Source organism: Mauremys mutica, chromosome 4 (assembly GCF_020497125.1).
Source record: "Mauremys mutica isolate MM-2020 ecotype Southern chromosome 4, ASM2049712v1, whole genome shotgun sequence".
NCBI lineage: Eukaryota > Metazoa > Chordata > Testudines > Geoemydidae > Mauremys > Mauremys mutica.
The window spans coordinates 123,020,184-123,037,137 of record NC_059075.1 but is presented as its reverse complement, the minus strand read 5'-3'; the positions used below and the strand labels follow the sequence as shown (position 1 = coordinate 123,037,137).

The 16,954-nt window shown below is 55.4% G+C and overlaps 1 protein-coding gene across 2 annotated transcripts; it reads right to left on the bottom strand.

Annotated features, from left to right (window-relative positions):
• Window positions 1-7,725: 7,725 nt before the first annotated feature.
• Window positions 7,726-14,652, bottom strand: LOC123370439 (bile salt-activated lipase-like). 2 transcript variants are annotated; one of them, XM_045017015.1, is made up of 3 exons: window positions 14,564-14,652; window positions 9,024-9,883; window positions 7,726-8,345 (listed from the first exon to the last, which is right to left on the bottom strand). In XM_045017015.1, exons 2-3 carry the CDS (start codon window positions 9,880-9,882, stop codon window positions 8,188-8,190), a joined length of 1,017 nt encoding a protein of 338 aa, XP_044872950.1. In that variant the 5' UTR covers window position 9,883; window positions 14,564-14,652; the 3' UTR covers window positions 7,726-8,187. The 2 variants fall into 2 exon arrangements, 1 of the variants encoding a protein (XP_044872950.1); XR_006579410.1 differs by lacking the exons at window positions 7,726-8,345; window positions 14,564-14,652 and adding an exon at window positions 10,126-10,256 and having other exon boundaries at window positions 9,784-9,883.
• Between the last annotated feature and the right edge of the window lie 2,302 nt (window positions 14,653-16,954).

Sequence of the window (16,954 nt, the reverse complement as noted above, 5' to 3'; positions counted from 1 at the left end):
CACCAGCATCAGTGACTGATGGATGGAAGAAGCCCAGTAAATATATTTTGCTTATTGGTTGGGTTGTTCTGTGAGGTTTTGTATTTGAAGTGAATACATAGGTGTGGGTGAGAAAGATGGTAAAGTTCAGTTTTGTAAAATGGTTCCCCCCACCCCCCATAGGCATGGGCAACTTTTCTGACAACACTTAGTCCGTGCTACAAGGACACCTCCTCCAGAACCGCCAAAGAACCAGGAATCTGCTTTGAGACTTTTAACAACGCAAAACAGCACAAGAGTGCAGATGAAGCATCCAGGCAATCCAAATCTCATATACGGCAAACCCAAGGGCAAAACAAGACTCTGGTAAACAACAACCACAACTCCAGTTCCTCAGCGGCCACTGCCACAGCAAACCCTGAGAAAACACGCACATTCACAAACCCGGAGCATGTGTTCGAGGGACTCTGAACGTGCGCAGAACCATACACATTCACAAACCCGGAGCATGCGCTCGAGGGACTCTGAACGTGCGCAGAATCACACACATTCACAAACCCGGAGCATGCGCTCTAGGGGTTGTGAATAAAACACCAAGGACTGACAAACCATTCTCCCAAAACCATAAGCTCGTCACCGCTCCCCTATATTCTAGTATTTGGGAACAGTTTGATGGTTCATTCAGAAAACTGATGGACGCTGTGTCCCCAGAGGGCGGGGGGGCTAAAAAACAGCATTCTAAAGAGAGTTGGGAAAATTCTGACGCTTCGCTCAGAACACTGGTGACCTCTGTATCCTCAGGGGGCCTAACGACCGACCACAACTCACTTGCTGGATGCTGAAACGAGTCTGTTCTTCAAAGAACCGACTGAGCCGAATACTAAAAGGCTAAACCTTACAGCGCCGAGCTTTAAAGGTGCCTAATGTACGTGAAGCCGAGCGACGCAGAGAAAGTGAAAATCAGTCTGTTTCTACCAGAACAGGGACAGAATGCAACTGCAACCCCCCAGAAACACCAAAGAGCTCAGAGTCTGTTGCTCAGCAGGTGCTGGATAACGTGAAGAAGTGTTCTAAGAAAAATGCATTCGTACTGCTAAAGAAGCTGGGCCAGGCTACAAATCTCTCTTCATGGAATGATAAAGGGGCTTTTGTGTACAAAGGCTCTGTGGTTAATGGTTCTAACATGCTCGACTTAGTCTGAGCCGTGACCCAGATGCGCTCAGTTCCTAGCAGACATGGACCTTAAAGATGGGATGTGTTTAGGAATGTCATGGCGGAACGGAACGTACCACCTTCCGTCATGGGCACTGCGGCCAGGAGAGCTCTATGGAACGTCTCACGACCTCGACCGTCACTTAATCCTGAGGTGAAAGGAAGCTGGTACGGGCCAGTACGGAGTACAAGCCAGAGCCAGTACGCCGTGCCGGACCACACCGGCTTCCTCGGCGGGGATTTAAAGGGCTCAGAGCTCTGGCAGCTGTAGAGAGTCCAGAGCCCTTTAAATTCCCCTTGCAGCTCCAGCAGCTGGGTTGGGGCTGGGATTTAAAGGGCTCACAGCAGGGGGGAAAGTAACTTCCAGGACTTACCGGTACTGCCAGTATCCTGAGGGGGGCGTGGCCTCAACCAGAAGAGATTTAAAGATCCTGGGGCATCGGCTGTGGCTGGGAGCCCCAGGGTCTTTAAATTAACCCTGGGCTCAGGGGCAAATTAAAGGGCCCAGGGCTCAGGCCGCCGCGGAGCCCCGAGCCCTTTAGATTCCCCCCGCAGCTCCGGCAGCCGGAGTCAGGTGTGGATTTAAAGGGCCCAGAGCTCCCACGGCTGCGGGGAGCACCGAGCCCTTTAAATCTGGTCCCAGACCGGCTGCCAGAGCTGCGGGGGGAAATTAAAGGGCTCTGGGCTCCCTGCAGCCGCCAAAGCTCTGAGCCGTTCAAATCCTGCTCAGGAAGCCGGTGCGGTCCGGCACGGCATATTGGCTCTTCCTGGTACGCCGTACTGGTCCGTAATGGCTTATCTTCATCTCTGCTTCAGAGAACCCACGGCTGCGGGGAGCCCAGAGCCCTTTAATTTCCCCCTGCAGATCTGGCAGTCGGGCTGGGGCCAGGATTTATAGGGCTCGGAGATCCCGCCCCTGCGGGAATCCCAGAGACCTTTAAATACCCCCTGCAGCTCTGGAAGCCAGGCTGGGGCTGCGAATTAAAGGGCTCAGAGCTCAGGGCTACAGGGAGCTCAGAGCCTTTTAAATTCCCCCGCAGCTCTGGCAGCCGGGTTCGGGTGTGGATTTAAAGGGCCCGGAGCTCCCACGGCTGCAGGGAGCCAGAGGGTTGCCGGGCTGGGGCCGGGATTTGAAGGGCCCAGAGCTCCTGCCGCTGCAGGGAGCACCGAGCTTTTTAATTCGCAGCCCCAGCCCGGCTGCCGGAGCTGCGGTGGGAGGGGAGGAGGGATTTAAAGGGCTCTGGGCTCCCCACAGCCGCCGGAGCTCTGAGCCTGTTAAATCCCCGCGGAGGAAGCCGGTGCGGTCTGGCACAGCATACTGGCTCTTACTGCTATGCTGTACTGGCCCGTACCGGCTTACTTTCATCTCTGGCTCAGAACTCCTACTGCTGCGGGGAGCCCAGAGCCCTTTAAATTCCCCCGCAGCTCCAGGAGCTGGGCTGGGGCTGGGAATTAAAGGGCTCAGAGCTCCGGTGGTTGCTGGGAATCCAGAGCTCATTAAATCTCTCCCCGCCCCCACACAGTTCCAGCAGCTGGTTGGGGCCGGGATTTAATGGGCTCAGCGCTCCCTGTGTCTGCGTAGATCCCAGAGCCCTTTCATTCCCCTCCACGCAGCTCCAGCACCCAGGCTGGGGCAGGGAATTAAAGGGCTGAGAGCTCTCCGGAGCGGCAGGAGCTCCGGGCCCTTTAAATCCTGGCTCCAGCCGGGGAAGGCTCAGGATCCCCACAGCCATGGGAGCGCCGCGCCCTTTAAATCCACACTCGAACCCGGCTGCCAGAGCTGCGGGGGGGATTTAAAGGCCCTGGGGCTCCCAGCCACAGCCGATGCTGCAGGACCTTTCAATCTTGAGAGGCCCCGCCCCTTCCGGATGAGGCCACACCCCCTCAGGACTCCGGCAGTACCGGGAAGTCCTGGAAGTTACTTTCACCCTTGACTAAATCATTCCTTTACCTGTGTTCACCTTGTGCGCCGGTGACTCCCCCGAGCCGCAGTCGCATTCCACCTCTAAGGGGGTGAACAAAGAGAGGCCACCATGCTCATCGGGGTGTCTCACAAGCAGTTGGGTTTTGGGTTCGGGTTCCAGCGTATCTATCAACGGCTGGGCCAAAGGGCTCACGCTCCCTCCTCCTCCTCGGCACTGTCGCTGATGTAGCGCTTTCTCCGCGGATGGTCAAAGACCCTCAGGGCGAAGACAGAGTCCGAAGTTCTCACGGGGGTGGTGAAGGACTCCAGGTTTCCTCTCCACAGCCTTCCCACAATTTCTAAACCATGGGTCCTTGGTGAGAGATGGCCTCGTCCGTCCAGCACTGGGACTTAGGAGGTGATGGTGCTGCACCCTGATTGGCAGAAGGCCCTGGGAGGAGTTCTTAGTGGGGTCATAAAGCCCACTCCAGGAGGGGTCACCCTGCCCCAGAACTCGCCCTGATTGGTCAGAATCCCCTCTTGGGGTGGTCCTGTCAGGACAAAACCGATCCTAATTGGTCGAGGGCAGTGAGAGGAGTTCTTAGAGGGGTCACAAGACACACGTCGGGATAGGTCACCCTCCTACCCCAGAGCTCGCCCTGATTGGTCAAATCTCCTCTTGGGGTGGTCCTTCCAGGAGGAAACCCATCCTGATTGGTAGAGGGTGGTGGGAGGAGTTCTTAGAGGGGTCACATGACACACCTGGCTTCCAGTCATGTGGCCGCCTTGAACACGAAGTAATACCCCCATGGGGCAGGACTTTCGGTGACAGGTGGGAGGGACTAAGGGGTCATGGGGCAGGGTTAGGGTTTGATTTATGGTGGGGCCTTGTAAGGGTCCGGTGTGGGGGCTTGGCCGTCTCAGGTGCGGCCGGGAGCCAGGCCGCGTCACTCCACGGCCTAAATCCGCAAGTCAGTCTCCGAAGGTCCACGGGCTCAGACCCTCAGGCAGGGGCTGAGCAAAAACAAACAGAGTCAGTAGATTAGGCCCCAAGCCCTCAGTCAGGGCGGGGCAACCAACCACAGGTCTCGGCTCAGACCCTCAGGCAGGGGCTGAGCAAACAGAGTCAGTGGTTTAAGCCCCAGGCCCTCAGTCAGGGCGGGGCAGCAAACAGCAGTTCTAGCTCAGACCCTCAGGCAGGGGCTGAACACACAGAGTCAGTAATTTAAGCCCCAGGCCCTCACTCAGGGCGGGGCAGCAAACAGCAGTTCTAGCTCAGACCCTCAGGCAGGGGCTGAGCACACAGAGTCAGTAATTTAAGCCCCAGGCCCCAAGTCAGGGCGGGGCAGCAAACAGCAGTTCTAGCTCAGACCCTCAGGCAGGGGCTGAGCACACAGCAATAGTTCAGGCCTCAGGTCCTTGGCGGGAGCTGAGCGACAGCAATAGTTCAGGGCTCAGGTCCTTGGCGGGAGCTGAGCACACAGCAATAGTTCAGGGCTCAGGTCCTTGGCGGGAGCTGAGCGACAGCAATAGTTCAGGGCTCAGGTCCTTGGCGGGAGCTGAGCGACAGCAATAGTTCAGGGCTCAGGTCCTTGGCGGGAGCTGAGCACACAGCAATAGTTCAGGGCTCAGGTCGTTGGCGGGAGCTGAGCGACAGCAATAGTTCAGGGCTCAGGTCCTTGGCGGGAGCTGAGCGACAGCAATACTTCAGGGCTCAGGTCCTTGGCAGGAGCTGAGCGACAGCAATAGTTCAGGGCTCAGGTCCTTGGCGGGAGCTGAGCACAGAGCAATAGTTCAGGGCTCAGGTCCTTGGCGGGAGCTGAGCGACAGCAATAGTTCAGGGCTCATGTCCTTGGCGGGAGCTGAGCACAGAGCAATAGTTCAGGGCTCAGGTCCTTGGCGGGAGCTGAGCACACAGCAATAGTTCAGGGCTCATGTCCTTGGCGGGAGCTGAGCACACAGCAATAGTTCAGGGCTCATGTCCTTGGCGGGAGCTGAGCACACAGCAATAGTTCAGGGCTCAGGTCCTTGGCGGGAGCTGAGCACACAGCAATAGTTCAGGGCTCAGGTCCTGGCGGGAGCTGAGCACACAGCAATAGTTCAGGGCTCAGGTCCTTGGCGGGAGTTGAGCGACAGCAATAGTTCAGGGCTCAGGTCCTTGGCGGGAGCTGTGCGACAGCAATAGTTCAGGGCTCAGGTCCTTGGCGGGAGCTGAGCACAGAGCAATAGTTCAGGGCTCAGGTCCTTGGCGGGAGCTGAGCGACAGCAATATTTCAGGGCCCAGGTCCTTGGCGGGAGCTGAGCGACAGCAATAGTTCAGGGCTCAGGTCCTTGGCGGGAGCTGAGCACACAGCAATAGTTCAGGGCTCAGGTCCTTGGCGGGAGCTGAGCGACAGCAATAGTTCAGGGCTCAGGTCCTTGGCGGGAGCTGAGCACACAGCAATAGTTCAGGGCTCAGGTCCTTGGCGGGAGCTGAGCACACAGCAATAGTTCAGGGGTCAGGTCCTTGGCGGGAGCTGAGCGACAGCAATAGTTCAGGGCTCAGGTCCTTGGCGGGAGGTGAGCACACAGCAATAGTTCAGGGCTCAGGTCCTTGGTGGGAGCTGAGCGACAGCAATAGTTCAGGGCTCAGGTCCTTGGCGGGAGCTGAGCGACAGCAATAGTTCAGGGCTCAGGTCCTTGGCGGGAGCTGAGCACACAGCAATAGTTCTGGGCTCAGGTCCTTGGCGGGAGCTGAGCGACAGCAATAGTTCAGGGCTCAGGTCCTTGGCGGGAGCTGAGCGACAGCAATAGTTCAGGGCTCAGGTCCTTGGCGGGAGCTGCGCGACAGCAATAGTTCAGGGCTCAGGTCCTTGGCGGGAGCTGAGCGACAGCAATTGTTCTGGGCTCAGGTCCTTGGCGGGAGCTGAGCACACAGCAATAGTTCAGGGCTCAGGTCCTTGGCAGGAGCTGAGCGACAGCAATAGTTCAGGGCTCAGGTCCTTGGCGGGAGCTGAGCGACAGCAATAGTTCAGGGCTCAGGTCCTTGGCGGGAGCTGTGCGACAGCAATAGTTCAGGGCTCAGGTCCTTGGCGGGAGCTGAGCACAGAGCAATATTTCAGGGCCCAGGTCCTTGGCGGGAGCTGAGCGACAGCAATAGTTCAGGGCTCAGGTCCTTGGCGGGAGCTGAGCGACAGCAATAGTTCAGGGCTCAGGTCCTTGGCGGGAGCTGAGCACAAAGCAATAGTTCAGGGCTCACGTCCTTGGCGGGAGCTGAGCGACAGCAATAGTTCAGGGCTCAGGTCCTTGGCGGGAGCTGAGCACACAGCAATAGTTCAGGGCTCAGGTCCTTGGCGGGAGGTGAGCACACAGCAATAGTTCAGGGCTCAGGTCCTTGGTGGGAGCGGAGCGACAGCAATAGTTCAGGGCTCAGGTCCTTGGCGGGAGCTGAGCGACAGCAATAGTTCAGGGCTCAGGTCCTTGGCGGGAGCTGAGCGACAGCAATAGTTCAGGGCTCAGGTCCTTGGCGGGAGCTGAGCACACAGCAATAGTTCAGGGCTCAGGTCGTTGGCGGGAGCTGAGCACACAGCAATAGTTCAGGGCTCAGGTCCTTGGCAGGAGCTGAGCACACAGCAATAGTTCAGGGCTCAGGTCCTTGGCGGGAGCTGAGCACACAGCAATAGTTCAGGGCTCAGGTCCTTGGCGGGAACTGAGCGACAGCAATAGTTCAGGGCTCAGGTCCTTGGCCGGAGCTGAGCGACAGCAATAGTTCAGGGGTCAGGTCCTTGGCGGGAGCTGAGCACACAGCAATAGTTCAGGGCTCAGGTCCTTGGCGGGAGCTGAGCACACAGCAATAGTTCAGGGCTCAGGTCCTTGGCGGGAGCTGAGCACACAGCAATAGTTCAGTGCTCAGGTCCTTGGCGGGAGCTGAGCGACAGCAATAGTTCAGGGCTCATGTCCTTGGCGGGAGCTCAGCACACAGCAATAGTTCAGGGCTCATGTCCTTGGCGGGAGCTGAGCACACAGCAATAGTTCAGGGCTCAGGTCCTTGGCGGGAGCTGAGCACACAGCAATAGTTCAGGGCTCATGTCCTTGGCGGGAGCTGAGCACACAGCAATAGTTCAGGGCTCAGGTCCTTGGCGGGAGCTGAGCACACAGCAATAGTTCAGGGCTCATGTCCTTGGCGGGAGGTGAGCACACAGCAATAGTTCAGGGCTCAGGTCCTTGGCGGGAGCTGAGCGACAGCAATATTTCAGGGCTCAGGTCCTTGGTGGGAGCTGAGCACACAGCAATAGTTCAGGGCTCAGGTCCTTGGCGGGAGCTGAGCACACAGCAATAGTTCAGGGCTCAGGTCCTTGGCGGGAGCTGAGCACACAGCAATAGTTCAGGGCTCAGGTCCTTGGCGGGAGCTGAGCACAGAGCAATAGTTCCGGTCTCAGGTCCTTGGCGGGAGCTGAGCAACCAGCTGGTAGGTCCAGACTTCTGTGTCTGAGCGCTGGGTGAGGGGGAGACTGCCACCCTTGAGTGGGGTTGCAGCGGGGACACAGGCCCACCCACTCCACTGTGTCCCAGCCCGGGGCCCTAACAGCAGCAGTTAGTCTGCTGCTGGGTCGGTGGGGTCCTGACCGCAACACACCGACATCGGCTCAACGTCTGCTGTAGCCAGACTGGGGTCAGCTACCCCCGGGCTACTTTCCATTTCCCCCTCCATGGGTACCTGCTCAGTACCGGTGTCCGGCGCTGGGTCCCACACCATGGGCTCCTCGTCGTGCTGAGTGTCGGCTAGCCCGGGCTGCTCCTCAGGACGTGGGTCTGAGTTACGCTCAGGTAGCTCCTCGGTGTACCATGCTCGGGGAAGGCTCGGCCAGTCCACTTCAGGATACCGGGCTCGGGGCAGGCTCGGTCCAGCAGGAGCTCGGTCAGGAGCGTCTGTCCTCTCTGGCCGCCGGGCTGCAATTGAGCGCTGGGCCGGGGCTTTTATACTTCCTGTCCCACCCCTTGACTTCCGGGGGGCGGGGACAGGCGGCAATGGCTCCGCCCACTGTGGCTGCTGTTCTGGCTCCTCCCTCTCAGGTGTGGCCGGGAGCCAGACTGCCTCACTACAGGCCTGTCTACTACAGCCAGGTGTTGACTATGTGCAGGCACATCCGGAGCCAGAGTCCATATCTGCGCCGGAGGTCAAAGCTGGGTGGTCGAAATTGCCGGTGTTGGGGAAGATCAGGAGGAGGAGGAGGCAGGGCTGGAGCGGGTGGCTGGAAGGCCTGGAGCGAGGCTAGAGAAAGGCAAGGAGAATACTGAGCCGGGGTTCAGAACCCAAATCTGGAGCCAAGAAGGGTCACACCAAAGTCATAGCCAGAGACCGGAGTCAAGAGTCCAGCCAGAGTCAACAGCGAGAAACCGGAGGGCAGGGCAGGGCAGGGGGTACATGCGGGCGGGAATGTGGATGACTTACTGGAGCCTGGAGACCCCTCATCGGGGGACTCCCTTCCTAGCAATAACAGAAGGACAGCGGGATGACAAAGATGTCTCTGAGCCTGGGGTCCAAGCCAAGGGGAGCTCCCATCCAGGCTGTGTGCCAGGACCCCGACACCCTCCCTGTTCATTTCACACTCTCAGACCCCCTAGCCGGAGGGGAGAATAAAGGGGCAGAAGCGAAGGTGCCCCTGGGGGAAAGGCTCTAGGCCGGGACCCAGTCCACTTCCCAGATCTACACCCAGGATTGTGTGACCAGGCCCACAGCCCTTCCTCTGCGTCTCAGTTCCCACCTGCCAGACGGGGAGGCTGCTCCCCTGCCCCAGGGTGTTCGGGGGGAGTTTCCTTCCTGGCTGGGAAGGGCTCATATACCGGGTGGGTGGATTGGGCCCCGGCTCGGGGATGGTCAGATGGGCACAGGGTGTTACTAGTCCCCACCGCCCCAGTCCTCCTCCCTTTCCCCTGGGTCTCCCCTCACCTCCAAAGAGGGAGCCTTGAAACACAGGGCTCCCAGACCCCACGGAGGAGCTGCTGGACCCGCAGGAGAATACAGAGCTGGTGCTGTCACTGAACTCCTGCTCTGGGCTGGGAGGAGGCGCCACAAGTGCCAGGCTGGGGCTGGCGGGAGGCTTCTGAGTTGCCAGGCTGGGGCTGGCAGGAGGTTCCTCCGTGGCCAGGGTGGGGCTGGCGGGAGGCTCCTCCTTGGCCAGGGTGGTGCTGGCAGGAGGCTCCTCCGTGGCCAGGGTAGTGCTGGCAGGAGGCTTCTCAGTCACCAGAATGGTGCCGGCAGGAGGCTTCTCCGGGGCCAGGGTGGTGCCGGCGGGAGGCTCTTCCGTGGCCAGGGTGGTGCCGGCGGGAGGCTCTTCCGTGGCCAGGGTGGTGCCGGCGGGAGGCTTTTCCGGGGCCAGAGTGGTGCCGGCGGGAGGCTCCTCTGGGGCCAGGGTCAGGCTGGCGCAGGGCCCCTCAGCTGCCACGATGGTTGGCGGCTCCTGCTGGGCCCTGGGGCGCAGCTCCTGGATCCTTGGCTTCCTGAAAAGGAAGCCCCAGAGCTGCCGTCCCCGGCTCCTGCCCTCCCCTGGCTCTCTGCTCCACGGCTGAACCCGGGGACACCTCCGTTTCGGCCCAGAAGGTGCCTCCAGGTCAGCTAGAGGAGCTGCTGTCTTCCGCCTCCTCCAGCAAGCGAAGCAGCTCCTCCCTTTCCCCTGACCATGAGCCTCTTCCCCGCCTGCGGGGACAGAGGGGCCGCTCTCCACCTGGGCAGGTGGGCTGATGTCTTCTTCTGGCTGTGGAGCCACCTGCCCGGCCTTCCTCCTGAGCATCTGCCTGATTCGCCTCATCCTGGAAGTGAGTGGGGAGCAGCCATGAGTCTGGCTTCAAAGCAGCCTCTCATTAACGAGCCTGCCTGCTCCTCTGCCCACCTCCCCTCTGCTGAGGCAATTTCTCCTCCCGACACATCCCACCGCAGGGCACAGGAACCCTTAACCTGGGGAACAAACCCTGACAAGGGACGGGCTGGGAGCCCTAGTGGTGGGATATTCCCACCACACTGGGGATGGCTCTGGAGAACTCCATTTACTTACTCTAGATCAGATGGAGCTGAATGGCAGATGCTCGGGGTTGCTCCTCCCTTCACCCTCCTCGCTCTCCGCACCCAGGTGGCCGGCAACGGGTGCCGCTCAATGCCCTGCCAGCAGGGCAAAGGGTAGAAACCAGAGCTCTAAACTGGCTGTGAAAACAATACAATGCCACTAGCGGAACACTCCTGGGACACTCCATAGCTGTACCCGGGGCCACCTCCATTTGGGACCAGAAGGTGCCTCAGGGTCAGCTAGGGGAGCTGGGGGCTTCCTCCTCCTCCAGAAAGCCAGAGCTGGCAGTGCCAGCAGGACTCGATTCCCAGTCTCCCTGGCTCCGAGTGGGACCTGTTGTAGTGACTGACGGATTTGCTCCTTGTCCCCCATCCAAAGCCAATAACACATCTCTGGGTTGGCAGACATGAGTTAGACCTTCTCAGCACCCCTCTGTCTCCTGCAGCCCTCAGCTGTTCCTTGGACTGGGGTGGCTTGGACGGTAACAGGAGTGGATATTGTTACTGGCTCACTGGGTGGTTCTAGCCAATGAGGGTCTCAGTCTAGCCTCAGAGGCCCACACCCCCAGACACTACAGGTCAGGGTGGATTGATTTCATTCCAAATGTTTTGTAGTTGTATTTTTGAGTTATTTTCCTAATGAGAGATTGATTCTCATGAAATTCTTAGTGGTGGCCGATGACAGAACACGGAGCAACGGTCTCAAGTTGCACTGTGGAAGGCTTAGCTTGGCTATTAGGAAACACTAGTTCACTAGGAGGGTGGTGAAGCCCTGGAATGGGTTCCCTAGGGAGGTGGTGGAATCTCCATCCTTACAAGTTTTTAAAGGTCAGCTTGACAAAGCCCTGGCTGGGATGATGAAGTTGGGGTTGGTCCTGCCTGCAGCAGGTGTGTTGGACTAGATACCTCCTGAGGTCTGTTCCAGCCCTAGTCTTCTATGATGCTAGGAATAGGGATTCATTGAAACATGCTGACTTGCTGGTTTTGCAGGATACAGAAAAACAAAAAGGTTGACTGAACCATTTGTTTTCATTTCAAACAAACTGAGGTAAAGAAGTATCTCTAGTTCGTGCACTGAACTGATTGTTCCTGCTCATAACGTCCTTCCAGATTTTAGAAGTAGTAGCTCACACCTCCTCCTCTCTAGCCTTTATTCATATTTTACAAGGGGAAAAGAAGCTTTCATCCTTTTTCAACTCCCAATCAGTTTCTTACATTTGAATGAAGTAGCTGCATCAACTGGAATGAAGAAAATATTCTTTCTGCACCCGCAGAAGAGGCTAGTGCTGCCAAAATCTGGCTGAGTGTTTCAATAACTTCTGGACCCCCAGGTGCTTAGGCAATGACTTCCAACAGTTCAGTGCTTTGACTTCCCCTGACACTTGGCAGCAAACATGGACTTCTTCATATATGTAGTTATTTAAATTACTTTAATAGGCTGGAGCAACTAGAGTCCTTAACATCACTTGTCATCATTTCAAATTTTATACTGGATAAGTTTTAAAAAAAGCTTTTTCAATATAAATTTAAAAAACCCAGTTTAAATAAAAATAAAATCTCCTTTGTGGGGGGGGGGTTAGGTTGTGAAAAAGCCACTGACTGGTCTTGCCCTTGATTTTAGAAGAACTACTTCATCTGAGAGAATCAGAAACTGCTTGTATTCTAGTCAAGGAGAGGAGGCAGCAAAATTCATCCTAGCAGTAATTTGTTGGGCCTTATTTGCTCAGTCTCAAACAAACAAGTGTGCAAAACTCTAGCTAGTCTCTTTTATGTAGGCCCAGCTAAGAGGTGGTGGGAGGGGCAGGAATGCTGTCTCCGTCCCAGATCCAGTAGCAATTGCACAGGATATTGCCACAAAACCTACATTTTACTGCCAAACTCTCTAAGCCAGTCCTCTCCTGCGCTTCCTGGTTTCTAAGTTTCAAATCCACAAAACCTTCCCCTTGACAGTCACTGCCCAGTTGGTGCAGCAGGCAGAGGAACCTGAGCAGTAACATTGTGACACCAGAGGTAACTCAGCCACCTGTCGCTCCCTGACTCCACTAACCCGGAGCGTAAACCCGAAGCCTGAGCCCTGCCTTGGGCATCGCTCCCACAGAAACCTGCAGGCTCATTTACTGACTTATGCAAGTCACCTGTGGAGAGTTAGCACTGACTGGCTGAATTCATTCTCAAGTCACAATGCCCTTCAGCTTACAGCACGAATGGAAGGGGCACAGGGTGGAAATCAGGCTTTTCTGGTGGCCCGTTTTCCAATTGAGAAGAAGGGACAAGAGGGAAGCAAAATGGCCACATTCCAAACGCTCCCAGCGAGTCACAGGTTAATTCCAAGCCCAGAGGAAACCACTGTCGTCTGACTTTCTCTTTCACTTCGGCCATAGAATGTGCCTCAAAATAATTCCCATAGGAATTAGAGCAGGTTTTTAGTAAAACACCCAAGCTTGATTTTAAAAGAGGCCAGTTGTGGAAAATCCAGCACAACCCTCAGTGAATTGCTCCAAACTCTAATGTTAAAAATGCTCCTCGCCTTCTTTCCAGTGTGTATTGGTCTAGCTTCAGCTTCCAGCCATTGTCTGCTCATAACCTTTCTCTGGTAAAGGGAAGATGGAGGCTTGCTGCAGCAAGGCTCCAGGGCTCTGCGAGGTTCCCCCTGCCCCACATCCCTGTCCTGCCTGGCTGTTGGCAAGGGAGCTCTGTGAGGTCACAGACGTCTCACTCATAGAATCATAGACTATCAGGTTTGGAAGGGACCTCAGGAGGTGTCTAGTCCAACCCCCTGCTCAAAGCAGGACCAATTCCCAACTAATTGTCTTTGCTCAATGGGCTGAGTTCCTGCCAAAAGCTTTTGTGAAGTCACTGCCACACCCACCTTTCCCTGGCAGGCCTGACCTCTGCCCCTGGCCAGCCCCGCTGGATGTTTGAGCTGCACCCCGGATCACCCCACTTGCTCATTATTGATTCTGGGGAGCAAGCAGGCTACCCAGTAAAACAGCAGAGTCTGTTCCGCACCCCACACTGAGTTTTTCATAGAGGCTGTGAAACAATTGTTGTGAAACAATTCAGTCTCCTAATGTGGCCTCTATTTCACGGGCTATGAAATTTCACACTCTTAGCGCCCTATTGAGCCCAATTGCTTGTAATTCACTAAAAGGCACCTTCCCAACCAGTTATGATGGTAGGACACCAGGAAACAGAGACTCCACCTCTCCCCTGGGTAATTTCTTCCAGTGGCTAGTCTCCCTCACTGTCATAATTATATTGGAAATTGACAACCTCTGATAAGGGCCCAGTTTATGACAATCTTTTAAATAATTTAAATAGAAGAGAAAAAATAACATTCAGTAGAACATGTTCACTGCCAAGCTTTTCAGACAGTCGCACCACTGAGGTGATAGCTAAGGCCCTGCAAGCAAAGCTAGCTGAAATGCTAACCCAGCTTCGGGCAGCAGTAGCTTCCTTGAAAGGTGCAGAAAATATTGTCTTCCTTTCAGTTTATTCAAATCGTTCAGTTCAATCGACTAGTTTGCTGAAATTCAAGAAAGCCATTGGGAATTCACGAAACAGGCAAACTTCTTTTCCTCCCTCAATCTATGGATAAAAACTAAGGGGTAGATCTACTGGTTCATCAGTCTAGAAACATGTGGAGACTAGAATGTATCATTTCAGTTCACGAACCACACATCAAATTGCCTTTGTTTAAGAAATCGGTTAGTTTGAAATGCAAAACATTTTGATGCAACTTCTTTCTTATGCTTCTCTTTCTAGCTCTGGCATGGCCTTGCTGTGTGACCAAAGAGAGGTCACTTCTTTTCTCTTTCCCTTGGTATCATGGGGGATGGAGAAAATTCTCTCAGTCCTAGCAGGAGAGAGATTTGAGCAAGTCAAGCGCATTAGGGCCCTCGTGCTCTAAAGGACAATGGGCGATTATTGTTTGGGGTAAGAATCCCGACAGATTTGTTACTTGTCCCCCAACCAAAGCCAATAACACATCTCTGTATTTTCAGTCATGAGTTAGACCTTCTCAGCACCCCTCTGTCTCCCGCAGCCCTCAGCTGTTCCTTGGATTAGGGAGGCTTGGATGCTAAGAGAACTGGAATTATTTTACTGGCTTCTTGGGTGTTACTAGCCCATGAGGGTCTCAGTCTGGCCCCCAAGGCCTGCACCGCAGACACTAAAGATCAGGAGGGGTTGATTTCACTCAAAGTGTTTTGTATTTGCATTTTTGAATTATTTTCCTAATGAAAGATTGATTGTCATGAAATCTTAGAGCTGGCAGATGACAGAACAAGGAGCAATGCTCTCAAGTTGCAGTGTGGAAGGCTCGGATATCAGGAAAAACTTTTTCCCTAGGAGGGTGGTGATGCCTTTGAATCTGCTAGGATAGAGTCCCCTATCTTGTATCTATATCTAGAACCTATATTTTTTCTTACCTTCTACACAGATGACAACGTCTTTGAAACAAATGAATGTTTGGAATGAAAAACACATGCACTGAATCTCCTGCACACCAACGTCTCTTGGTCCTGACTGAGAGACCGCGAGCTGGAGGCTTGCTGCAGCAAGGCTACAGGGCTCTCCGAGGTTCCCCCTGCCCCGCATCCCTGTCCTGCCTGGCTGTTGGCAAGGGAGCTCTGTGAGGTCACAGACGCCTCATCATCTTTGCCCAATAGGCTGAGTTCCTGCCAAAGGCCTTTGTGAAGTCACTGCCACACCCACCTTTCCCTGGCAGGCCTGACCTCTGCCCCTGGCCAGCCCAGCTGGATGTTTGAGCTGCACCCCAGATCACCCCACTTGCTCATTATTGATTCTGGGGAGCAAGCAGGCCACCCAGTAAAACAGCAGAGTCTGTTCCTCACTGAGCTTTTCATAGAGGTTATGAAACAATTTGATCTCCTAATCTGGCCTCTATTTCACAGGCTATGAAATTTCACACACTTTGCACCATATGAAGCCCAATTGCTTGTAAGTCACTAAAAGGCACCTTCCCAACCAGTTATGATGGTAGGACACCAGGAAACAGAGACTCCACCTCTCCCCTGGGTAATTTCTTCCAGTGGCTAGTCTCCCTCACTGTCAGAAATGTGTGCCTACGTCTCATTTGAATTTCTCGGGCTTCAGCTGGCAGCTGTTGGTTCTTGTTGTGCCTTTTTTGGCTAGATCAAATTAGCCCTGCCCCGTAAAATCCGATCTCCCCATCCTGCTGGACCCCCCCAGCCAGGAGAACCCAGTAGGGGCCTCCTAGCTGTTTCTCTGCCCGGCTGGGGACAGGACTTCCTCTCCGTGGGGATATCAGACACACCTGCAGAGGAAATGCAGAAGTGAGCGCGCTGCATCAGCCTGGCGTTGGGCTCAGGGCTTTGGCCTTGGCAGCTTCTGCTCCACTCACGTCTCTGGGTGCCCGGACTCAGAGCTTCTGGCCCCCTGTGGCTGCAGCCAGTGCTGGGGCACCGGGCTCAGGACTTCCATGCCCCTCCCCACTCCTGCCAGCGCTCTGGGTGCCTGGGCTCGGAGCTTCTGCCCAGCATCTGCAGCGGCGGCTCAGGGCTTCCCTTGCAGGTCCTTCTGGGGCTCAGGGATCCATTTCTCTGGATGCCCCGAAAATGGTAGGAGCCGAGGTGCTCCCAAGTAGTCGATAGGAGCTGAGGTGCTCCCAACAGCAGGGACCCACCTGCACATCTGGGAACCTCCTCTAGCTTCAGAAAGGTTGCTGGCTGCTGCCCTTGGAGCCAGGTCTGAAGGCAGTACAGAAGTGAGGGTGACAATGCTGTGACCCCCCCACAACAACCTCTGAACTCCCCCGTTCTCCCAGGTTGGTGGGGACCCCCATGGTTACAATACCAGGAAATGTCAGGTGGAAACATCGAAATGATGACGTTGGTCAATTTCAAGGCCAGAGGGTTTGTAAATTAGTCAAAGTGAGCCCTGAATTTGGTAGGGACCTGGCTATTATGGAGGTCCGAGCAGGTTTGCACTCCCAGTTCTCTTGAAAGGCCATGGAGAATTACTGCTGCCTGAGAAACTTCCCAGAATAAGCTACCAGGACTGGGGGGAAACGAAGGAAACCAACCAAAGCCAGAGCTAGGATGGAGAGCATTGATCCAAGCCGTGTTTGAACCCCTCCACCCCCAACCTGCCTGCCCGTGGTGAAACAGACAGGGGGGCACTGATTTCTAGTCGTGAACTTGCTACAGACCGTGGGCTTCAGCACAAGCCGTACAGCCCATACTCTGAACTCTTGGATAAACAGCAAAGCTGCTTTTCCCAAACCTTTCCCCCCAGTGCCCTGCATCCACTTGGGATTGTGCCCAGCAGAGGCTGGTGGAGGGGAGGGGAAGGGAGAGGAGGCCATGCTAATGTTGTGGCATCTGCACTACCCCACAGACACACACAGCAATGCAGGGCGTAATATCCAGGACAGTAAATTATTTGGCCATAACCTACCAAATCCTCAGTGTTGAAAGTCCAATTTCTCTAGAAAACAATGGGAGGGAGGGGTTAGAGAGCTGCAGTAACCACCTGGACTTCCAGTCTCTGGCCAGGCACATCCCTCTCTGCAGAGTTTTCACTGCTATCCGTCTCCAAACTGGTCCTCCTGATCTAATGTGAGGTCACATCCTGGCCTTTAGGGACATTGGCAGGATCTTCCCTGTTCTCAGCTGCAGCATCACCCTCGTTATCCTGCCTGATAAGGATCCCGCCAGGGCTCAGCTAAATGGCACGTGACAGGACAGGTTCTTTGCTGGAGGCCCTTGGCAGCGCTCAATCGAGATCTGAATCGGACGGGCACGTGCAGGTGCATTTCCTGACTTTTTACTGGACTC

What these genes read in the sequence shown, in the direction of transcription:
- LOC123370439 (XM_045017015.1), bottom strand. Translation starts at nt 9,882, where the DNA reads ATGAGGCGAATCAGGCAGATGCTCAGGAGGAAGGCCGGGCAGGTGGCT. An exon ending in TCAAGGCTCCCTCTTTGGAG is followed by an intron (nt 8,346 to 9,023) that starts GTGAGGGGAGAC and finishes GCCTTTCTCTAG; the next exon opens with CCTCGCTCCAGGCCTTCCAG.